This window comes from Ooceraea biroi, chromosome 2, assembly GCF_003672135.1.
Source record: "Ooceraea biroi isolate clonal line C1 chromosome 2, Obir_v5.4, whole genome shotgun sequence".
NCBI classification, from domain to species: Eukaryota; Metazoa; Arthropoda; class Insecta; order Hymenoptera; family Formicidae; genus Ooceraea; species Ooceraea biroi.
In genome coordinates this window covers 2,090,606-2,116,640 of record NC_039507.1, presented here as the reverse complement: position 1 = coordinate 2,116,640, position 26,035 = coordinate 2,090,606, and the positions used below count along the sequence as shown (strand labels likewise).

Sequence of the window (26,035 nt, the reverse complement as noted above, 5' to 3'; positions counted from 1 at the left end):
TGGTATGTAACAAATATTTTTTCGGGACCTTATAAGGAAATAATAAAAAATATAATATCTAATCGGGCCACGATGTGGCAATGATAGGGCATCCCTTTTTAGGACATCCCTATTTATTCCTTATAGGGGCCTTTACTTTCATATTAGGCCCTAACAATTTTCTGCACGGGGTTTGACGCTTTTGAGTTTTTGAATCAGTACATTGAGACATAGATATACATTACTTCGTAGCTATATCTATCAATGTAGAGTGAGAAATTCAGTAACTTCGTGACGAGACGTGATCGAAGACGCCACGACAATAATACGACAATATCTCAAAGGCAGAATCTAAATCTCGATACGTTCCACTTGTGTTCTGCAACGGTTCCCGCACTCTTATTTCGTGTCGTACTCGTCCGTAAAATTGCACGCGACATTTCAAGACGACACGACGTCGGAACGTGCACGATGATACTCCGTCGGTGGCCGCGATACTTTTTGGTTCCGTTGCGATTCCGGCATATGCGCGACAGCGAAGCTAGAATTCTTGTCGGATGGCTGGCATCTCGAGGGGATGCAATTCGCGAAACCGGCCAGCCACTTCCATTTCTTCCGCGTTCACGTAACGTTCTTTCCTCCGTCGAGTCACTCCTCAGTCATTTTCAATTGACTCACCATTATTAAAGTCTCCGCTTTTAACAAATGTCAGCTAAATTCATATATTAATAATATATTTACTGCAAAAATATACTGTCTGATTTTAATTTAATTAAAATGCTTGCTTGTCATTTCATCATTATGAAAATAGCATTCTATATAATAGATGACTGACACTCACATTTGACTCTCACTGTCCGTTCGTCTAAATCCGGAATCGCTCTAATGCCAGAATCCTGTCCAATGTCAACGTGAGATAAATGAGATACGATAGTCATAGTGCTAAATGAACGATGCGAATATCATGCTTTGGTCAAGCGCATATATTCAACATTTGAGTCTTGTCAAAATTCTTATTCTTGGTAATATATCGCATTGAAATCGTCACATTAAACGACCTTAGCTCTTGTCCTTTTCAAGAGTATTAAATTTAAAAAGCAGCATTAATAAGTACAAGTATAGATGACATGTGATATCACATGAATATTCCTAGGTAAACATTAATGTGTTCATTATATATGCGACGTCAATGTCTCCTTTTTAAAGAAATATTGTATAATAAATCTTCATCATCAATTGATCCCTTCAATATCAAGGGAGTAGCCACAATTCAGCGTACTTGAAGGATTATTTTGAACATGGCGGTAAAGACCCGCGCAATCTCTCATCTTTTGATACGTCTTCCGATTCATTACCCAACAGAGCCATTACGGTAAAGCGAGAGCCCTCGACGATTTATTGGAACTCTTAACGAAGTTCCGACAGTTAGATGGCTAAGTTACTCGTTAACGTCCGTCGGAAGGGCCGCGGTTTCGCGGGAAGCAGCCTGCGAAAAATCGCAAACAAACTTTGTAAGACGGCCAATCGCTGGACGGCGACTAATCGTTCAAAAGTTATAACGAGAGAGATCCGGCCGTCGGTTATTACGCCAGAAGTGAAGAAAACAGGAAGCAGCGGAAACGGAGAGACGGAAAACCGAAGAAAGGCAAGAGTCCGTTCTAGTCGTGACGCGGTCAAGCTTTGTGAATTTCCGCGAACAAAATCAAGTTACAACTTACCTACAGTGTAACTTGGAGACGTCTTTCTGTGAGAGATTCAATAACTCTTCCGACAATTCTAACTTTGGCGCTTTTGTCAGCTTTGTCTTTCACAAAGAAATACCTGTTCCTCGGAAATTTTCAAATTCCTTCAGCCGTAACTAAACGTGGTTTTCTAAGACGATAGTATTTCTTGACTGTATTGTGTATTAATACATAAAAGTGATTTAATCTTCTTATCAAGATTATTTTACGAATTGCGAAAAGAGCGCGAAAGACAATTAATACCTTTGGTGCGAAATTGACTGAAAGTATATAGTTATTATTATAAGATTATTTATATAATAATTTTCTGAAATCTAGACGCATTCATATATATAACGCGATTTTATTAATATACACGCGTTTATATATACTTTATTAAACTAATATTTTTGGATCACTCTTCTTATTCGATCTTAAGTAGCAAGAATGCATTTCTCCAGTGGTGCGCACAGAAGTGACGTCGTAGGTACGATCGTTGGAGGAGGGTTGCAACGAGAGGGTGATCCAGATGGATGAAAGAGGAGGGGATATAGCGCCGTGGTCGGGGGTCACGGGATCACGGGGCATGATTTCACGGGACGGTGGTTGGGTGAGTGTCATGCCATCCGATGGCGGAGCTATGTGCTTCATGTATCATGTACGGTGAGCTGAAGGGAGTGAGCACGAGAGGACGGCAGCAACGAGGGGAGAGGAGGAGGGCTGAATAGGTAACAGAAACGTGGGAAGGGTGCCTCCGCACAATGTGACAGAGAGCATTCGATTCGAAAGCAGATGTCACTTCTCCGAAACACGCCTCGTGCTCTGCATATTTATCCTCGAGAAGAAGAACGCGATGTCCTCTCCATGAAGAAGAATGGTGGTAGACGGGAAACAGAGAAAGGAGACAGAAGGGATAAACGATTTTCGGCAGAGTTTCTCCTAAGTGGAGATTCGCGATTTGATTGTCCCCGATCGAGGCCAAATGGTGCAATCGTTATGTTTTATTGCATGGCGTTTCTTCGTGTAGCGCGGTTTGCATGAGTAAGGGACGTAACGAAAGATTTATATAACGATATATGGCGAATGTGCGTCTCTATTGAATAGAGATACCCCCTCCCTTCGAGAGGCTTCCCATTATTTAATAAAACTTTTGAGCGTTGAAAGTACCATCTTGTGTTTCTCGACATATCTATGGTTCACCATGAATTATATAATTAAAAAGCAAATAGCGCTTAAAAGTGAGGGTAGACGAACGTATTTAGTCGTTCGTATTTAGGGACACTCGCGAGGGCAGACGAACTGCGGGAAGAGCGTAACAACGAGTTTATCTGTCCGCGAAAAACTTTGAACTCGGCGCACAGAGGAAATTTTACTCTGCTGATGGTTCGTTAGTAACGCCGGTTTCGCAGATAGAATCGCACTTTGAGAGTGCGGGCCCGCACGAGAGATTTTTTTGTCGGCCAAGCGGAGTGCAGCGAAACAAGTGCGCGCGCGTGTGCACGAATGCGCTTGTGTGTCAAAGCTTTCGCGTGCTTTACTCGCGCATAATGCTCGTCCCGCATAAAAGTTAAGCAGTATGAAAATGTGAATGAATTGTCGGATTTAAATAAATGACCGTGCCTCGCGCGATGTCGCCCGGCTCGTAAATCCGACAAATGAAACATTCTGCTGCTTTCCCGGCGCTCATTCCCGTCTCGTTTGTACAAAATATTCCTCATCATGCTTACTACGACCTATTCAGATTTAGAGGCTTATTCGAAAGCTTTGAAAAGCTTATCGAATTGCACTGACTACGATAGAATTACACGGGAGAAGAGTAGCTTTTCTAGCAATGTAAAGTATTATGCTTTTTATGAGCTGACGGATGATAGCGGCTGTAGAAAATTTGTTATATTCCGCATTATATTTTCTGATCTCATGCTCTGAGCTAGATATTTTTGTTCTTATCGTGTGGTTAAAGACTCCCATGAGTACCTGAGGAACAAGATGAAGAGCTTGCAGCGAGTATGGCAAAGCCTAGCGCATACGATCCCTTCACAGCACATCATTCACACTTCGTGAAACACATTCACGTCAATCCCAGTCGCAATGGTGCGTATGGGGGTCGTCCTGAATTCTCCAGGACTACTCATCTGGTGCAGCTATGATTGCAGCTTCTCTATTGCATTTACCTATTTATCTGCAGTTTCTACCAGTTTGTATTTCCTCATACACACACGCAACACGCAATGCTTGAAAAATTCATTCTCGTGATGACTCGTTTGCAACAATCTGACAATTCCTTTATAAGCGTATGTCGAGTTTATAAAGTTTTTAAATTAAAAGTAAATCCGCGCAAAAAGCAATATATTTGTCTGTTTATTTTACTTCGATAAACTGTTTCTTGTTTTTCTGTTTTTCATTTCGTGATTGAATATTGAGTACTTGCACAACGATGTTTACATATATCTCGATGAGAATATTACTTCGAGTATGGGCAAATTATGTAAATTATATTTTTTATTATCAATGTCGTAATTTGACGGAATTTAATATATTCTTGTGTGCAATTCATAGTTCTTTAAAACAGACATTATTTAGATATTTTGTCACGATATAAAGGCCGCATTGTCACGGATCTCTGTACACAAATGTAATAATATCACTTTTCGTATAATAATTTAAGTTTGTCACCGTCCGTAAACCAAAATTATGGACCCTTTTCACCGAATGCAAACGAGGGCCACCTTTGAAAGCGTACCATAAACGATGCAGAAACCCGCTTATAGTCATGGAAATCTCACTTCAGAAAGGCTTTCAAATTTTTCTCTGGACCACCTTTAAGCTCGGCGATACTTATGCAAACGTGCCTCGTGAATACGTTAGAAAAACCGACCACCGTAAATAGATGTCGCATGAAAGGACTCTGCAAGCAGGACAATCAATGAAAAGAAAAGAATAATGGTGCTTTTTTTAATTATCGCGTAATTAATGGACAGTTTTAACTAACTAATTTCTCAACAAAACGTTTTTATATGACATTTAAAGCACTTGATAAAATTCTATATATTTGGATACTTTAAAAATATTTTAAAACGAAAATCTTTCTTTTCAAAAACTTGAAACGAGATTTTTGCCTGAGGTAATCTTATCTCATAATTACAAAAAAATATATTTCGTAATTTTAACAATTATCATTAAAACACATTTTTTTGATATATTTAAAAATCATCAGCAAAGAGAAAATGAGAGTTTCGGACGTTGCTCGTGAGTAATATTAGAATCACGACGGAAAAGCAACGAAGAAAATTAAACCGAGCGTTAACTCACCAGTCGAGGGGAAATCCATTAATTCGAGACGAAAGCGGATCTCGCATACTCGGCTTCTTCCAACTCGTCGTCCATTTTTTATACGTTCTTTTTTTCCGAAACGAAACGTCGCGTTCTTCGTCTTCCATGGGAGGGCAGATCCGTCAGCATGTTCGTTAGTGCCGGACGCTCGACAGGGGGCATAAAGTGTGAACCTCCCCAAGTAAATTGAGCGAACGAAGCGAATCCCTGACCGGCCAAATGTCGGAGAAACTATTCGAATAAAGATCGACAAAGCGGGCGCAAGGAGTAATAAACGAGAGCGGGTTGTGTGAGTGGTGGGTGAAAGATCCACTTCGGGTCGGCTAGTTTTACAGTTCGTGTGCTGCGCGAAGGAGAGTGCTCTCTCGTCAAACAGAGAGCCGACGGAGTCGTTGAGACAAAGCAAACAATTAGGCGTCGTCGCCGTTAATGGGAAAGACGCCGTCTATCTATTATCAGCCATTCTTCCTTCTCGTATTTTTCGGCTCTAAGATCGTTTAGCCCCCTAAATTGTTGACGCTCAATAATGTAACGATAAGCAGCGCGTCGTCAAAAAAGGAACACTAATTGTCAGAAATTACAATACAGATCAAAGTAAAAATTTGAAAACACAGTTACGATCACTGTAATAAAATTGTAAAATGCACAAGCATCTAGGTAATCAATCTAAAGTAAACTGAACTTCAAATATTCCATTCGCAATATCGTGGAATGTTACAATCAGTAATCGCGAGCGTGTTATATTATTATAATATCATCAGGAGTAATCTCTCAACGTGTTGGATGAAACCTGCACTTAAGAAAAATATGATGAGCGGGGCGTCGCGTAATGTTCCCGAAGAAGCATAACTCCGCCGATGGTTTGTTGTAATGGAATGCACTGCAACATAGTCGTAGTAGCAGTCGTGTCTCGTAGTCACCCTCTTGCGCACGTGACTGGATGCAGTTTACCCACTCGACATTTCAAACACTCAAAACTCGAGTTAATCGCTGAAGCGAAAGCGTTTACTCAGAGCCATTCTGCGTAAGGTAGTGGTTGCGCAAGTTGCAAGGTGGAAAGGATCGGTCGATACATTAAGAGAAAAGAGCAAGAGAGAGAGAGAGAGAGAGAGAGAGTATATGTGCGTGTGAGTAATAAAGAAATAAAATGAAAATAAGAGGCAGATGAAAGGAATGTTGAGAGACGCTGAACAGGTGAGAGAGATGTAGAACGGTTTATCAATAGCAAATTACAGATTTACAACTCCGCTGTTCTACTAGGACGTGAATTAAAGATTTTCTAAGTTATTGCGAGGAAATGTGCTGGAATCAAAGCGCGAGAAGATTAAAATGTGCTAATATGAAGTGAGACAAAATTAAATAATACATGAAATGGTTCTGTGGGAATATTCTTGTTAATTGAGCATCAGCCAACCAACTAAAGAGCTTTTCTTTCTGGAATTATTATAATTTAGTCTTTTATTCTCTTTAATTGTAACTTAAGTACATATCATATCTTTAAATATAATCTTGAAGCATGGATATTCTTGTTGATTGACTGACACCAAGTTACAGTTTACTTAAATTACAATTAGAGAGCAGAAGACTTAAATTATAATAATTCTAGAAAGAAAAGCTCTTTAGTTATTGAAATAAATTTCTTTTTTCATTAAATTAATTTCTTATTACTTACCTATAAAACTTTTTAACTTTTTTATCAATTAAGATTATAATAGCGCCTTGCTATTATATGTTATCGATTTTTCTTCATAAATGAAAAATGTTTCAACGACATAGACTATTGAGATTTGAGAAAAATGCAGACGAAAAACGTGGACATAATGTTGAAAAAATACTAAGATCTTAATGCAGCCTGCGGTTTTTAGAATTAATCACGTCGCGACGCGTCGGCTGAACAAATCGCAAGCGCGCCGGAAATCTCGCGGGTGTGTTGAGAGACGGAAAAATAATTAAAATCAATCGGTGAAGCGCGGTGAAAGGGCACGGTATAAGGTGCATGACGGGTGGAAGGAGCGAGAATAAATACCCACCTAACGAGCGCGGAAATTGACGGACTCGTCTGAGGGTGCTTGAGTCCCGGTACTTCGCTATCGGAACGTCGGAGGTCGAGCGATACCTTTGTCCCTCGTTAAATTCCAAAGGCAGTGCGATATTTTGCCCTCGATGCCACCTGCACTCTTCGCCCTTTCGTTTCATTACTGCCTTTGGTCCAGGACGTTCGTTGTGGACGATGGCAAGAATAAATATGATATTATCGATGAATTTATTCGATATTTGCACTGTGTTCTCTAATTCGAGTGATGGGTGCGAAATGCAAATAATTTATCCGTATGGATAATCTCCCTTCATTTGCGCATACATTAGTCGTTTCATATTTTCGATTATGAATATGACCAATATAGTACTTCAATTAGCGGCAATATCGCGTACGAGCGAGGCGTCCGATCTCTGAACACTTACGCCAATTAGAACACTCTAAAGACAAGAACGTCAGGCAGTCCATCCCTTCGGCCGTCCCTTGGGGTCCAAGCTTGTCCTCTAATTAGTCTGTCCGATAAACTGGATTACGCCTGTCTCGTACACATCCTTTATCCTCGATCGCTTCCACGTTGTCGATTTACATAGATTTAGATCATCATATGTGCGCATCTCTCCGGAAATATGGTCTTTATTAAAAAATTTATAATACTTTATTAGATTATTCTTTATTAAATTATTTTTAAAAATCGTCACGTTTTTTACGGATATTTTACGGATATGTTGGTTTAATAACATTTTATACATCACAAATGGAATAAGATAGTAAAGAATAAATTTCCATAAGAATTATAATATTTTTGAATATTACATATTATCTTTAATAAAAATAATCACTCATTAATGTGAGGAAAGTTTTTCTCAATTAGTTTAATAATATATAAAATAAAATATAAAAAATAATACATAACATATAATAATATTCTAGAGGAATAAATAGAAATGATATGTGTGCCATTTATTATATATATAAAGCTTAATCTAATTTTCTTACAGAAACCATTATCTTTTTGATTTGATAGGTAGATATTCAGATATTTTGTACATAACATATTATAAATGTACTATTCCTTTATAAATGTTATAAATGTTTAATGTTAATTAATGTTATAAAAGTGTTTTATCCGAATATTTAAATATTTTTGTTTATTTTAATTATGATATATTACTATATTAAACGATATGATCGCATATGCACGAAATCAATATGAATTTTAATTCTCTTCCTTTGTTTTCCGTTTCTTTGTATAGAGTATGAATTATATAACGAGTAATTGTTGAGGCAAATTAAAAATATGTTTATAAATTCATTATTACACGATAGATTGTATAGTTTATAAATATGTAAATTAATTCATTTAAATTTGATTGAATGGTATAGCATTACATAATACATGGTATTACATAACGGTTTATCGAAAAAGACATCACTATATGTGACTCTCGGTTTGGATAAAAATTGTTAATATTTTATTGCAGCTTTTATGAAGTATAGAATATAGTCCCTTTAAAGCTAACTTCATGCATTTATTCTGTCACATTCACTTTAGTGATAATTCCAAAAAAGCTCATGCTAATGTATGATTCAAGATACGCATAATAATAAATAACTTGTGTTCTTTCGTATCATACATCGAACGAATAATTTAAGAATGAAAAAGCGGAATGGTGTCCGGGAGAACTGAAAAATATATGCACGACTCTGGAATTTACGATCGCAGCTTGATGGCTCGTCCGCAGAAATGGCGCAGTGCGTCTTCCTTTAGACGATCCCGATACATTCGATCTTTGGGACAGTTAAACAGTACGTAGCTAGATAGCGTTACAAGGTCCGTAGTGGTGTTACATCGCCGGAGAATTTAGTCCTACGGCCTCTGAAATATCGACGAAGTTGCGAAAGTAGCGGGCCTCAGGAGCCGTGGAGCGAAACTCCCGGAGACCATTGTTCGCCAAAGCCGGTAACTTCACGGAATCGCCACATACATTACCCGAACGAGTAGCGAAGGGCGACGCTCCAGGTATCTTTAACTTTGCGTCTTTCCGCCATTTTTCAGCCACCTTAGCGGATGCCAATAACGGCCACCTTCAATCTGCCTCTATCGTACGTTCAATAACGGCGTGATTCCATTGGAGTTATATGTCTCGTTCATGAAAATGCTAGGTGGTGTCTTGTTGTTAAATCTTCTGCCATGTGCGATATTATAAAATTAAATATTCAATATTTCATTCTTCGACTGAAGCTAGTGAATCTCTTCTTTTACTTCTTCTCGCGCAATTGTGTTGCTTATACAGCATTATAATACTTTGCAAATCATTACTTGTACACATTTAAGGATTACTTTAAATTGATAAATTATCTATCGTGGATACATCTTTATGTAACCATAAAGTATATGCATTGGTCGAAGACCGACGTGTGGTTTGATAAGACAATAATATACTGCACGTATGACTGCGTGCATGTCTGTCGATAAAGTGATGACTATCGAATTATACCTTCCTTCGATCGGGGCAGCGGGTCAATTAATTAACCGGGAAAAAGAGAGGTCGTTGCCATGACGCGGACCCCGTACTCGATATTCATTTACGTTGACGGCTATATTACGTCGAGTGCTTCGCTTGTTTCCCTCTCGTGCTATTAGTGATGTGTAAAGACACGTCCTGACGGTATATTACTTGAGCTAAATTGCACGTCGGAACACAAAGGAAAAGACAGCCAGGAGAGGAGGGGGGAGCGAAAGAGGGTGGATAGAAGGGTGGAGGTCAATCAGGATAACGCATCACGAGCGATTTGGTCAGCGGAATAGCGGCGATTTTTTTACGACAGATGAACTCGCAGATAATTCCACAGAACGCTCCATTGTGGCGCGACTCGTACGTAATATTTCGCGTGCCCGTTGGCCATTATCAAGACCACGCTCTATATCGAGCTATTATCTCTTACGTCCCCTGGAATCGCCGAAAACGCTGACTTCGAAGCGTGAAGTGTCTACCATTAATTTTGCGCCGGCCCTGATACGCACCTTTGGTGCTCGTTTGTAACGACGAATCGCCGACACGTCGATTATACTGTATGATTAATGGTTCGTTGTATAGCACGTATCATCATTCATTCCCCACTAGCGATGGTAAATGGTTGCTTCTTAAAAGCGGTGTTACGTTTACACACGTATGGTTTCTCACTGTACAGCGATATTAATTCTGTTTGAACTCCTTTTGATCGCTGATGTATCAAAACGTGTTCTATAATCTCTCTCGATGCGGAATTACTTGAAAATATGAATTCCCTTGTGCTGTATGTAAAAATAGACATATAGCAAACACAGTTTAACGAACAAACAAAATTGTTTTCATGCATCTGTAGTTGAAGATCGATCAAAGATTAATTAATCATGCTGTAAATTTTCAACAGCGAAGAACTTTCCTTCAAGGATTAAAATCAAGATTGAAATGTGAAAGAGGACACAAAAGCAAATAATTTCATTACCTTCGTATTTAACCGTGTAATCAGCTTTGAAGTTATCAATCTACATTGTTGGCTTAAATATTGCACATCAACAAGATCGGTGGATAAAGAAAGAACGAGGGGACACACGGCTGGAAAGGAAGAACGAACGGAATCGCGAACAGAGTGCGCTTCTTTGATGTAGCTTGCCTATCAGGACCGTCGCGCTCCTAACTTTCTTCCCGATCTCGTCGTCCGGACATAGGATACGATCTCGCCCCGTCGTATCTTTGCACCCTATTCACCCTCCCGCAGCCCGAGGAAGGAACAGCATTCCCCATTACCGATAAGATACCGATCGCGATGCATGTACACCCACTGGCACTAATCCGCGCCGTGGTCTGATAATTGAGCGAACGCTGGACACCGGAAATACGTAACAGCCGTTACTGTCACGGTAACGTCGATGCGGGATTACGAGTTGTTGGTCGTCCTTGCTCGTAACCGGGGTCAATTTGCGGCACCCACAAATCACGCCGGGATCACCGGGAAGTGTCCGGAACGACACGATTTTGCAAAGCCACTGCGAGAACATTTCGCATTTCCTGCGATAAAAGTCAAAAATACGACGACACTATATGATAGTACTAGCATCCCCCGTCACGCGGGCTTCGCCCGCGATATTATGTGTAGAATTAAATAAAAACACATTTTACCCCTTCTCACCCGTTAGGGGTGGAATTTCGGAAAACCCACCCTTAGTGAGCACCTACGTAATAGTAGGAATATACCCTTACAATTTCAAGTCGATGGGTGCAGTGGTTCGGGCTGCACGTTGATGAGTCAGTGAGTGGTATTTGGCTTATACAGGGTGTCTCAGAAAGAATGGGACAATGCTCGTGTGTAGATAGAGCGGACTAAACTGAGTCGAAAGTCCTGTACCATTTTGCAATTTTCGCAATAGTTAACGAGTTATTAATTATTAAAAATCGCTGTATTAGTCCGGCCTACCGCCGAATGCAAACGCGCGGCGAGATACGAGTGATGCGACCGCCTAGCGATCGAGTGCCTAGCGATCGCAGTGACAATGACTAGGCAGGCCACTTGTAATAAACAACACCAGCGCGCCTAGCAACCTCGATCGCTAGGCGGTCGCATCTCGCCGCGCACTTGCATTCGGCGGTAGGCCGGAATAATACAGTAATTTTTAATAATTAATAACTCGTTAATTATTGCGAAAATTGTAAAATGGTACAAAACTTTTCGACTCAGTTCAGTCCGCTCTATCTGCACACGAGCATTGTCCCATTCTTTCTGAGACACCCTGTATATATAGAGAGATAGAAGATAGATTCGTATGATCACATTTTAATTTACATTTTAAATTTAGCTGAGGTATAAGAGACGTCAGTATGCACAAATTTAAAAAGCAATGAATCTTTACAATACATTTTTTGAATCTTTATTGTAAATTTCTACAATAAATTGTAAACATTTTTAAAAACCGCGCGCGCAAAACATTAGAATAGAAATAGAAATACCGAAATAGTTCATAAAGTATTTAAATTATTTTATTATGCGTCAAAATATGCGACTGCTGATCGTAATTTGTTTGTTGATTGTTTGGATCGTAATTTATTGAAAATGCTTTTGTAGCTATTAGTCGAAAGGCTGTTTTGAGAAAACTATTATGAGACTCACTGAATACCAATTTATAAGCATTAATTTATAGCTCGCCCTATGCTGTCGTCAAGACTGCGTCGCTTTCATAATTAGTTGCGCCGCATAATGAAAATTTAGCACCGTTATGAAAATTTGTAATTATTTATTGCCTTGTACCAGGGCGAAACACGCTTTAATTACTAAAGCGTTCGCACAAAAGTCCATCGCTGGTATTTTACGATTATCGCGGCGATACCAGCCAACTTTCCGGACCGACTTTCCTCTGCTTCGAAATGGTCCATCGAGCGATAGCAATTTAATTGATCGTTTGCCTTACCATTGTCATTAGTACTTTAATTAACTCGCAAATTTCAATGTGTATCGCTTTAATTACACGCGTCTCAATTCCGCTGGCGATGCAACCGCGCCAGCGTGGCTGTCGTATATGTCCACGTATTTCGGCTGGAACTGTGTGATTCCTCTTCCGGAACCTCGTGATAAATCTCGATTAATCCAATCGAGGAGCCATCGCGCGGATGTTGGCACGTGACCAATCCCCAGGAAGCGATTGCCGATCGCCGCTCGATTCGCCGGGGTGGACCTTTTCGTTAACTTAACCCAGTCGCTTCTTTGATTAGTTAACCCACTCCTGTCTTTGTTCACGAAAGGGGATAGGCAAGGCGACGGGAGGCAGCTCCCCAGAGAACTTCCTGTCGTAGTAGACACCCTCTCCTTTTCTTACCCTCTCTTCCCAGGACTTCCATCCATACTCTCATGGACCGAGATGAGAGCGGCCACTCGGCTGGAAAATCGCTTTAAACCACGCCGACTAATATTAACTTTCTCCTATCGTTTCGCGAAATTCCCGAACTCTTTTTTTTATTCTCCCTTGTGATCGCAAAAGCTTTCTCCCCCTATGGGGCGCACGCCTGACGGCGCTCCGAAATTTCCTTATTTGCCGTTCGGACAGACAGACAGACGAACGGTCGGCTGGCCGGCCGACTGGTCGGCTGGCTTTGTACAAACTTCGTTTTATCCCACGAACGGCGAATGTTTTCCTCCCTCCCTCTTGTTGGCTGCTCCGTGATCGATACGTCCGGAATTTTGTTACGGGGTGAGAGATAGATCAGCTATACGAAAGCATCGACGAAGCTTCAACTAGTCACGACAACTCCAGGGCCGCATGTAATTAACCACCTCGCGCATACCACCGCGTGATCGATTGGAGCTTGCGAAGACATATCGCGGACGATGACACCGAAAAGTTCAGTGATTTATAGCGGCACAAATGGGAGTGGGTAGAACGGGAGGGTGGAACGGGCAAGGGAGGAGGAGGAGATAGAGGCAAAAAGAACCGCGAGTGGTGAACCGGTGCACCGGGTCACTATTTCAACCGACGAACTTTATGCAGGCGATTTTACGGCGCAACAAACTGTCGCGTTCGCAGCGTGAAACGGTAATGCCTTCCGCTCATATAACCAGCCGCATTCTACGACGAGCATAACTCACGCGAGGCGGCTAACCGCTCGCTAAAGCGCCGCAGCATGCACCCGATGCGTCCGAGTGCACGCGAAAAAGCGGAAGTGCCTCCCGCGTGCGTTTCCTTTTCTCCCATTTTCTCTTTCTTTCTCTCTGAAATATTCGTTTTTTTCAAGATTAACTTTGGGAATGTCACTTCAAGCTAAGGCTCTTCAACTACTTTGACAATGGCATATTTAGAACTTCTGTAGAAAACATATGTGTATTTATAATACAAAATGTATATTTATATTAAATTGATATTTTTCCATTTGCAAACACATGTATACCATACAGTTTGAGAATACATTAAAATTGTAAATACTTTAAAAATAACATACATCGATATGTTGTGAGATATAAAATTTCAATATATTATAAAAAAGAAAGTATTCGAGAAATTCTATGTATTTTTCATGTAAATTCTATGTATTCTATGTATTGTTCGTGCTGAACACTTTAAATAAATATCTTGTTACACAGAAATAGCCCTTTGTTACGTGGATACTAATTTTTAAATCATTAGCGCAGGCTCTGCATCAGTCAGCACATCAGTCTGGCTCCAATTAAAATCAAAGCTGAATATTCAAGTTCTCTGTTTAATCGCTGGGAAAATTTGCGCGATCCACGCACGCGCTTGTTGAAATAATCAGAAAGAATGTAAATTAAAGCCGGACGTAATGTTCCGCGTGTTTCCGCGGGTAAGTAAAAGCACCCGGGTGGGATAGAAAATATTGACCCGGGTATCAGACTTTAATCAACCGCTAAGAGAGTGAAAATATTGGCGAAGGATGAGACGATGCGTTTGCGCGATTCGCGCGAAGCGCGAAATTAGAAGGAACTCACGGTGTGTTCAAGCCGCTCGACATGAGAGGGTGAGTTTCCGAGCAGGTCGGTATTCATCAGGATCGAGGGACGTCGCACATGTCCCACGGGAATGGCCTCAAACACGCATAATCCGCACGAAATTACTGCGTGCCGGCGAAAAGCTCCGCGTAAGTTTCGGAAGCGTACGCGAGCCTCGGTCCCCAGTCAAATATGTACTCTGGGATAGCCAAACACTACGAGCAGTCTTTTACGCGAGTTGCGCGTTCGCAGCTGCATGTGCTAAAATATCCATGGCGACATACGTCGCATACAGGCACGCTGCGCAAAATGCGCCGTTAATCCCGCAGTTCGGCTCGAGTGCGAGCTCTCCTCGTGAAAAATTTCACCGAAAAGCATACGCGCGCTCGTTGCACTCGCGCACATATAAAATACATAAACGGCATGTGAGGCATTTTCTTTCATGCGTGAACTATTTGATCAGTTTGGACTAATTTTTAATCCGAAAAATGAACAGCTGCATATTACCACGCAAATCTTACGTTCCCAATGTTTTAATACTTTAATAGGATTGTGTTCGAAGTTCAATTATCGAAAATAGAAGGTCAGAAACTTACTGACTTGATGATGGATTTCCACTAAAATTCTCGCTAACGGCAAATCGACTTCAAATTTGTCCGCCGGTAGGTGAAACGATATTTAATAACGATGGCATGCCCCGTATATAAAATATATCGCACTCACAGAGCGAACACGTTTGCAAAATATTTGGCCAAATATTTTTCCATTTCGAATACGATAACTTCTAACTCACTTTGTGGCCATTCGCGGCCATGCGTCGCCGCAATGAAATCAACCTTTGCTTCACTTTGCACAGTTAGAGTGCTTAATATTTTAATCGCTCGTTTAACGAGTGCGATGCCCGTGAGAATGTTTTGCGCTTTGCAGCACATCCAATCAAAATAGTCGATTGGATTTTGGGTTCCAAACTAGTCGGCTAAATGATTCGGTTCACGAAACCATTTTTATTCAGTGGGTCGTTCTTTTATGAACGAATGTTATTTAGCAAATACATATCGTTTTTAAGCATTTCTTAAGTATGGAAAAAATAAAAGAATAGCTAAGCCGTTTACTTTAATTTAATTCAATTTAATTTAATATTACTAGAAATCTTATCTGTTTATATAATCATTATATACAATATAATCACTTTATGATAACTCATATGTTGTATAGCTTTTATTACTTCTGATATCGTAAAAATCGATAGATTTAAAACAACCCGAATGTTAGTTGCAATATCGTATATAGCTGTATTAACATTATTTATACGTAAAAAGACTATCGACAAATTACTCTTTTATACCTTACCGTAATAAACCTGAAATAGAGTGCACGGGGCTCTTTGATCTGTTAACGCATTAATAACGGCATGTTGTTTTTCTCCAAGCACGCATGTTTAATACGATGCATACACAGCATAAACTTCCTTTTCACATTACAGCATAATGAACAACAACAGCGTGGAACAGCCAGATCCGGACAACATAAAGATGTTTGTAGGGCAGGTACCTCACGATATGGACGAAAACGACCTGAGAACGATGTTTGAAGAGTATGGTCGAGTGCATCAGATAAATATTCTGCGGGACAAGATCACTGGCAGTCATAGGGGTAAGTGATAGAACAATATTTCCAGCCATTTCCATACATTTGCGATGCATGCTTAAAATTGCATTCGACTGTAACATTAAGATCTTGTAGCTGACGAGAACGAGAGAAATGCATTTGCATAATTTATTTTTTATAAATTGGTAATAGAGGTACTTTCCTAAATTTCAATATAATTTAATTTAGTATAACTAAATTTGTTAAATACTAATGTAATATTGTTCTCTATATTCTCTATAATATTATCTCTAAAAAGATTATTGTTTTATAAATTATAATAGAATCATGTTGCACTTTCTTAATTTTTTTATATGCCTATTTTTTAATTTTAATATTTGCCAATAAATAAATATCTGTGGAGTGATGTGAATATCTAATTTCCATTTTATATATTTATTCGATATCCGTATGACAAAATGAGATCGAGCGTCAAAATCAATGTACGTGCTCACATGTCAAGGCTCTCGCGATCATCAACGCTTCCGAAGTTAACGGAGAACGACATGTCGGGATGACAAACACAAATGGTTATGGAAGGAAAGCAAAGATCGGGAAAAATGGACGTATTACGATAGCAAGAACGATAAAACGTTGAGACAGGATCGCGGGTCGAGATTAACTCCAGATGTGTTCGATCTCCGTGATACCACGCTAAAATTTCTTCTTGAAAGTTGAATATATTTTATTCTTCAATATAAACGAATTATATGCCTCGTTAACTTTAATTGCCATAGCTAATTGCGATGTGATGCAATAATTATGTTAAAATAATGGAGAGTATAATCATAAAGAAGATATATACAGATAATATATAGTATATCACATGCGTTGTAATATTAACACTACTTGATTAGCGAATAATCGAAATATCATCTCATTTTTGGAAACGGTCCTTTATGTTGAATTATGCCAATAAATCCATTGAATAAATTAATCCGCGCAAAATCATATCATATTTTCAGCTATTTCGATTAAATCATCGACATTTTCGATGTAATCGAATTTTCAATATGTTCAGAATGTCGTCATGCGCGTTGGAAGAGAGAATTAGGCTGAAATTTTAACCATTATTCTGAATACTCGGGTCTTTTGGAAATTTTGATCTATTCGAAAATTGTAAAAAAACCATGATTGCATAGTTTTTCTTGTAATTTTAATTATAATAAATATTTAATATTTGAAGTATAGTGTTTATTAAATTTTTTAAATTAATTCTTATATGCAAAGTATACATAGATGATATAGATAATGTAAAAAAAGAAGTAAAAAAGGATTGTTTTGATTTTAGGACGTGCGACTAATCATTCTGTTTCTTTATTCGAAATTCCTGAAAATTTGACGAGAAAGGAATTGAAAACATGTTTGATAACAAGTTATTCTGCGTAATTAATACAAAGTGAAGTGATATAGAAAGGAATTATAAAGAATTTATATTTATTTTTATTAGTTTCCACACATAAAGCTATAATAATAATATATTACGGAATGAAAATAAAGAAAAAATATATATAAACAATCGGTTTAGTTGAGTCATTTCTGTCGCGGTACTTTCTCAGTATTTATTGATCGAAGGAGGGGATGAGAAAGTGCAACCCTCGTGAGATTCTCTTACGTTCCCACATCCAAATGCAGTTATGTTTGTAACGCGCCTGCTACTGAGATATGCACGTATTCACTAATAACAAACCTTAAACGTCGCTCGCTAAACGTCGTCCGCACTGACGTAACTTTGCACAATTACTTTCACCGTACGCATGACTTCAAGTTTGCGGCCAATGCGGAAGTCAGACAGCGCGCGGCTGCACGATTGCCCAGTATGTCTAGGAATATCGATTTCTATAACGGGGAAGAGGGAGGAGAGAGGGCGAAGTTCACCGTGCAAATTGCCAAGCGTAATTACACTTGTATCGCGATAAAGCGCATCCTGAATTAACGAGGAAAGAGAAGAAATGACGTACACTGCGTCATCATTATAGCAATAACATTAAATAACAATTTACCACACGTTAGATTTATTATAAATATTTGTACATTAAGATTTCGTTGATGCAGATAGAAAGCATCATGTAAGAATAATAAAAAACTACTTTTTTATTATATATAGAGGAAAGTCCCCGATTATGAGATACCATATCGATTTTGCCGAATGTAAGGAAATCTATAGGCAGAATTTAAAAATGTAATACGTTCTCTTGAAGAGAATTTAATAAGCTTTAGGTTGGTGAAATGAAAAATCTAATTTAAATATTATTTTTTCTGAAAATTAAAAAAATTTGAAAAAAGAGCTTTACGCAAGATCGCGAAAGTGTGCTCCTAATATAAGATACCTTGAGAAATCGGTGTTAAAAGTGCAAAATACATCAGTATTGCAAGTAAAAAACTTTATTAGATATTTTTATAAAAATACTGCTGCCACAGCCTTCGCCAAATCTTCACGATTCCACTGTCAACGCTTCCTCGTTTCTCTAACCTCCATAGTCAGATTCTATAAAAATTAAATACACAAAAATTCGTAATATAAATTCGTATTAACTTTTCTTTAACCTTAACGTAGTATTTTCTTTCTTTGTATTACACTACATACTCTTCATATTCGAGCAATAATTATCTCATATTAAGAGTATCCTGAATATCTCATTATACGAGCTACACGCCTAGCGGTTCCGCGATCATGAAATCTAACCTCTACAATTAAGCAATTCAACAAATCGCGTATTTTCCTGTTACTACGATTCTACTCTATCATTGCATACTGAATTTATTGTCAACCATTTCTTTATTATGTAATAAACAAGGTTTAAAGACTTACCTTAAGTTCCTTTGACATGTTCACAATTTCACAAACCTTTTCTTGCAAAAGCTAAACGCAATAACGAACAATGAATTTTTCACTAAATACATTTTACACCAAGAGTAATAAGTTTATGGTGGAATTAACAGATAGTGCTCACTAGTTTAGCAGAAACTCCATTATCTCATATTAGAAGCATATCTCATAATAGGGGATTCTCATATATATATGCAATTTATTTATATATATATATATATATATATATAAATTGCATTAATTTTCTGTTTCTTTCTTTCCTCTTTTAGTACTTCAAAAGAAGTATACAAGAAGGCAATTTTTATAATATATATAAAATAATAAAAGAAAGAGAGAAAAAGAATATTTAAATATCCAAACCGCGACTTTCCGGCACATTATTTTATTCCCAAAACTATTTCTGATAATTAATAGAATTTCTTTTTCAAAAATATCAAGAATTAAAAACAAAGATTTACCAAAAGACATCTCATTTCGCAGTTTCGATAGGTATCTCTGATAAACGAATTTTCTTAACGAAACAATCTTTCTGAAGAAATTTTCTGCAGATAAGTAGATCTGTATGTAAAATATATGCGATGCACGGTATCCAAGTCGGAAGGCGCGAAACATTGGGATTCTGAGAACTTCCGGAATAATTAATGTGGGCGAATTGTAAACGTCATGCGCACCTGCAAAATTGATGGCGGCAGGCAGTACAACTGGGATGAAATTCGTTCCCCATTGTGAAAATTTAACTTGATTACTATGACATAATGGAGAATTAATGTCCCGCTCGCGGGCCGTTTGTTTAAATGCACCGCATTTTAGATTCAAAATCTCTGTCAACGTTGGAGTTTCAATTCCACAATAAAACGTGTTAATTACCGCTTTCAAATTAACTTCTAGCTCATAATCAGCTGTATTACACTATTTCTTTGCTGCTTCAACCATAATAACTTTTACTCATAATGCTATAAGATGGTTCGATTATTACTTGCAAAACGTCTATCTATCTACGTCTATTTATACCTACGTCTGCTAAATGTCGTCAAATATTCCGTAGATTTCATTTCGAAGCGACGCGTGCACTATCGGTTTAAATTATACTACTTAAGTAAAATGCGCGCGCCGGAATAATACGCTCGACATGGCGAGCTTGCTCGTCTAACGCTGGCCAAACAGCGAGGCAGAAGGTAAATTCTACAATACATCGAGGTGCTTTATCTCACTGGTGGAAATAAAACGCTGAAATTCCCAGAAATTCTATATTAATTAAAGCGCAGAACGCTTTAGTAGAACTCGACGTAAGCTCTACTAAAAATTAACAAAGGATACCTGTGGAATATGTTTGATTTACGCCAGAATAAATTTAAACTTTAAATTACTCACAGGAATACTCACATAATATCACGGCATAACAATAAAAAAATTATTTCGAATATTTCATTGGTGATTACGACACTATATTCCGTTTCCTGTTTAATTTCATGCGCTTCCTATGAAATCAGTTTGGGTATAATTTCGTAAAATATTTGTAATTAATGTAAAATATGAACGAAATATAATATCGCGTGATGTAACCAGAAGGTCAATTTTTTCACGTTTTTGTAATTTTTACTTGATCTAACTATTTCCTAATTATACATACATGATGGTATACTTCTAATCACACACTTTGTGAGTAAAATGGGCTATTTCTAAATATGATGTAATACTTTTATATTTTACGTTCAGTACATCTGTATGATGATATAATTTGTATAATATATAATAATAAGTTTATTTTTTGAGAATTATTTCGCTCGAATAATTTGTAGCGATAATATAAATAATTAGGATAAAGAATAATTGCATTCCAACCTACTTTCACAAACATTAATTTCATAAAGACATAAAGCAAAAATGTAATTACTTCGGCCGTTATCTGATTCAGGTATGTCTTCGTTCTCGAAATACGAGATCCATGAGAAAGAGATTAAATGGTAAAGCTACCTCGGAATCAATATCGCTAAAGCGAGCAACTCGTGGAATGTTCAATTTGGCCGGCCAATAGAAGACACTGAACTCGCGGCGAACTCCTTTTATGCCCGATTAAAACAAGTGCGGAACCGTGTTCGCAATGAAGACCTTCAAGATTGGCATCGCAGCCAATATATATGGGAATCTCGAAAGTGTCCGACTGCGTCCGCTTCTTGTCGCAAAGTAGCGGAATTCGATACTCCGCTACTTTGTGAGAGCTACGGCACAAGGAAGGAAAACGACGACGACAATGACGACAACAGGATCCTCTGCAAACAGGAACGAGGAGCTCGCTGTCTCCCGTTGTAGAATTTTCTGCGCGAAATTCCGTTGTCCCGCCGGGCGAAAAGACGCCGAGAAATGTTTTAGTTAAATTAACAGAGCTTTCTTGTGTCGATTGCGAATTCCTCTTCGACGAGTTTCCTGTTACTCGTTGTCTGGGAGGATATACGGTATCGTTGCGCGTGTTTGTCTCTCGCATCTTCGTTCTAAACCTTCTCGCGCATCAGAATACTCCGGCTCGCGCAAATCGCTCGGAGAATTTATTTGCCTTACACGGGAAGAACGCAAATCAACCTCCTGCTGCTCGTTACTCCCAGAAGTACACGCCACTATTAATCACGCGGCCCTATTAATCGTTCTTAAGTTGCGCCATGCTCACGTCACCTTGCTCTTTCACGATGAAGAAAGCTGAACTTTGTCGACGCGGCTGTCTTTAAGGATCGCTATAGATATCGGTTCTACTATTTGCCAGCCATGTATAGCGCCTAAAAATGGCTCTAGGAGATCGATATCCTTCCTAAAGGCTTCCTAAGAATATAACGTGCTCTATCGTGCGCATTATAATCGATTATTTTTATCAGAGTATTTTGATAAGTGCTATTTTCTTTCCCACTATTATAATCTAAATCCTTTCACTACGTATTGAAATTTTATGCGGAAAACGATAATCATCGAAAACTAATTTAATTTGTTTATTGATTCCAAGTTTTCTAACGAACGGAGATAATTGAGTTTATTAGCAAAGATATGTTACCATTCTTGTCCAATTTCTTTGACTTTTTATTATCTCATTTTAAAGATACAGATAGAGAGTAATCCAAAGTAATGCTTTTTATCTTATTCTTATTTCGAAATTTTTAATTCCGAAGAATGGGAATTGGATTTCACAGAGTAAATTCTTCTTAATATCTTTTTAAACTGTCTATTACATCTTCTAAACAATGTCTTGTACACTTGTAAAGCATTTTTGATCACAATAATTCCTTATCTTTCATCTAACGGTTATTTCCTCATGCCTCTTTGTCTTCCGACTTCCCGTCTCCCAAAGGCCAAAATCGTGAAGAACGCCGAAGTCCTCGTAGACCCATGCACTTCAGGATTACGCGAGAAACTTTAAACGAAACTCTGGCGCGGAAGTATCGCAAAGCTGCTTCCGAGCGAGCTTGTGTTCTAACACGTGCAAGCCGGATTCAAGGTAGTTCTTGTTTCTTTCGCAGAAGAGTAGCGGACTTTTCGAAGATAGATAAATTTTTGAGGTCCCATAACGGCTCTGTCAAGCTGATAACCAAGTGTAAATAACAAGTCGAAAGATCTTTAGATAATTGTAAAGGGAACTTCGAAGCGCGAACACGCCAAACGTAATTTTTAGGTTTGAATAACACTGACATGAGGCAAGAAAATAATTTTTTCTGAAATATCATTATTTCCAATTTTGAGATTTAACAGAGAGATATCATGAGGACCTGATCATAAAAATTTGACAAATAATTATATAACGTTGTCATTAAAGAATCATTAATCGTAACTTCGCGATGTAATTGTTGTATACATTGAAACATATTAATATAATATTATATATAATTATTAAGCATATTAATATATATTGCACTTTAAAATTTTGTTTTATTCGTATAAGATAACCTTTGTTAGTGCAATCCAATTTTTTACGCAATGTAACTTCCAAGAAAAGTTTGACCAAAATGTTAATGAATAGGGCAACTTGCTTCTCGTTGCATTTCAGCTACGAATTTGCCGTGTCGAAATTAATTGCGGCGGCGGATCGGCGATACCTACTGATGACACCACCGGAAACAGCTCTAATTAATTGGCAAACTACTCCCGCGCCAAGAACTGGCACGTGCTTCCAGTCGGCAAACGGCACTTGCTTAGTATTTCCGACGCCCGCTCGTCGATCACTCAGCCTTAATGACGCCTTCTGCCTTTTGTTCACCCCTTGAGCTGGATCCTGCTCAGGATTCCATCCGTGCTACAAGTGCGTGTAAATACAAAGACCGGCTGGTAAATCTCGCGCGAATTAATCGTCGTGACGTGCTTTGCATCTCTAGGATGCTTTCTCCATTTTCTTGAACGCGTGAATGACGCGTGAAACAGGATGATTATCGATACGAAATGAGATGCCACTTTAATTTCAAAATCGCAAGATTCAGGTAGACCCATTAGTTTTTCAACGGTTAAACGGTTTTCTTAAATTTGCAATTATTGTAATGAGATTATAAATATTTTCGTGTGCAGCGTATCGAGTGTGTGCTCTTGCAGACTTTTTTTGTGCACAAGTCTTCTGACATAATTGAACTATTTTGCTTGATATAACCAAAAGAGTCTATGTTATATTACAAAATCGAAATCCGAAATGCGTTCAAAAATTAAAAAATCTTCCAACGATTAAGAAACGCTTACATATTTTATTTTAGTTGCTTGTTCCCTGGAGGAAAGCAGAAGCTGTTACACGCGTTTCAAACGTCTCTTCCCTTACTTCCTTCCACCTCCTCCCTGGGGATCACGAAAATGCCAACTAGCGGGATGATAAAAACGCGGGCAAAACGAACTACTTTAATTTAAAGTTGCGTACGGGATTTGGGACTTTTACTTTCCCAGTTTGCCCTGACGACGAGGGCGTTTCTCTCCCCACGACCTCGTTGGATTCCACCCGCCGCGAACTCGTTACGTTTTCGTCGTAGGGAATTACGCGACTTTGACTAAAGCCAGTTAAAGTCTCGTCGGAGTTGCGACTAAACGGCTCTTGATCCCCGTAATCTTGTGGAACTTACGGCATCGGTCGCTACCAGGTGCAGTTTCAAAATTTCATTGATAAATGTCGACATTCTTAACAGAAATAATATTCTATGAAACACATTGTCACAAAGAAAAACGACTGCTAAATTAATTTTTCAATTAACTCTTTTCAGTTACTCCAATTGCCATTACACATATTACGTTCTCGAGAAATAAACACGTACAATTTTAAAGTAGCGAAAGCAATTTTAGTCTCTTAGTCGCCGTTATTAATTAACCCTTTCTACAGTGTTACAATTAAAGATTATGTTATTGAAAAAAATGTTAATGCTTGTGATCTTCCAATATATATTTGAAAAAGCACTTATTATTAAATATTATAGAAAAATAGTATTTATTTATGTCTCCATATGAACATATGTTGCTGGCAAAATTCATACCTACAATATCTAGAGATGACTACAGCATTGTGCAAATTGCATTTGGCAATCAGCGCGTTAACAATTTTCTTGTTATGTAGTTATGTTCACATCTACTCAACGCGAGAATTCGCGCCTGGCAATAAACGCGGCATGGCGAAAGTCCTGGCCACCGGCCAGGATTACAAGGAACCGAGCTGCAAAGTTTAATTTCTCGATTCCTCGTCGAAAGTCTCATTTCTTCTTGCTTTGCGTTTGTACTTTTCTCCCCTTCCTTTCGTCTTCTCGACTTTCGTGTTACGCTCTTAACCCACGTTCACCTTGTTCCCTTCCTTCCACTTCTTTCCCAACTCCAGGCAGCTATTTGTGCTCGGATATAGAACCGCGAGTACTTCTCGCTTCTCTTGCCATTACGCCGCGGCAAAACTGCCATCGATTGCGCAAATATTTGAGCGCTTCTGCGAGAGCAGACAGGAGAGAAATAGATAGAGAGGGAGAGAGGGGGAGAGAGAGAGAGAGAGAGAGAGAGAGACCCCAGGAGACGCGTGCAAGCTAGAGCGTAATGTAACCGTATTTCGGCTGATTCTGAAAGTAAGCCGGGTAAATTTGCACGGAGCTTATCTAACCACGGCAGGTGTCGACTACCTTCGAGACTTCGAGATATCCGGGTACGGCCAGCACGCCATATAGTTCTGGCTATTACGCATATTTAACGAAGTGTCACAACGATTCGCTGGAATGCTTTCATCGTGCTTTCAGCTTTTTCGACCGGTTCCAATCGAAAATGATCAGAATAATTTTTTTATCGATATTACTAAGAAGCTCCACTTTATTGATTCGATAGTGCTCGAGAGATGTACGCTAAAAATGCATACGATTACAAAGTATGATTTCCAGCTCAGAAATGGCACGCAGATATGCTTAACATTTGCATGTGAATTGCGAATTTTCCTTTAGTATTCGCTGTTGTTTCTTCTTTTTTCAAGCTTCTTTATGTATATTATGTAAAATTATTTGTTTGGCCGGCGATGCTGTACTCAAGAAACTGTATTTTTGTTTAGAGAAGGACAGCTTTATTAAGATGGTACTTTATCACCATTTCAATAACATCAAAAGCACATCAATGCTATCTTTTCGCTATGGGGAGGTCTTCTTCCTATCCTGTAAAAATTCAGAGGCTGCGTGTATATAAGCCCTTCTTCTATTTACCGATTCAAATATATTCCGATGAAAATCGTGGTAGCGCGCACACGCTATGCGTTTCCCTCGATACGCAACGAGAACCATTGGATATAATGGCTTGGAACGGATCCCAATATTATCTCCCATTATGACGTACATCGGGATCTTCCGAGCAATAAGATCTCCGTCTGAATTTATGAGAGCGCGCTTGTAACGGTGACCGGCGTAACGGATTGCACCGATTTATCACGCGTTTTTCGCCTGGTCAAGTGTACGGCCACCTATATGGCGGATATAAATACAAACACTCCCATACAACACCCCGCCGACCCGACAAAATGCAACACATCCTAGAGCGTCATATCGCGCTCCGTTTGTTCTT

The 26,035-nt window shown here is 38.8% G+C and overlaps 1 protein-coding gene across 18 annotated transcripts in view; it reads left to right on the top strand.

Annotated features, from left to right (window-relative positions):
• The window catches only part of LOC105287975 (CUGBP Elav-like family member 2), a 457,839-nt gene that overhangs the window by 299,533 nt on the left and 132,271 nt on the right, over positions 1-26,035 (top strand). For all 18 annotated transcript variants that reach the window (XM_026975347.1, XM_026975346.1, XM_026975355.1 and 15 more), the window contains one exon: positions 16,022-16,191. In XM_026975347.1, the coding sequence (XP_026831148.1) occupies positions 16,022-16,191 (170 nt within the window). The remainder of the gene's footprint in view (positions 1-16,021; positions 16,192-26,035) is intronic.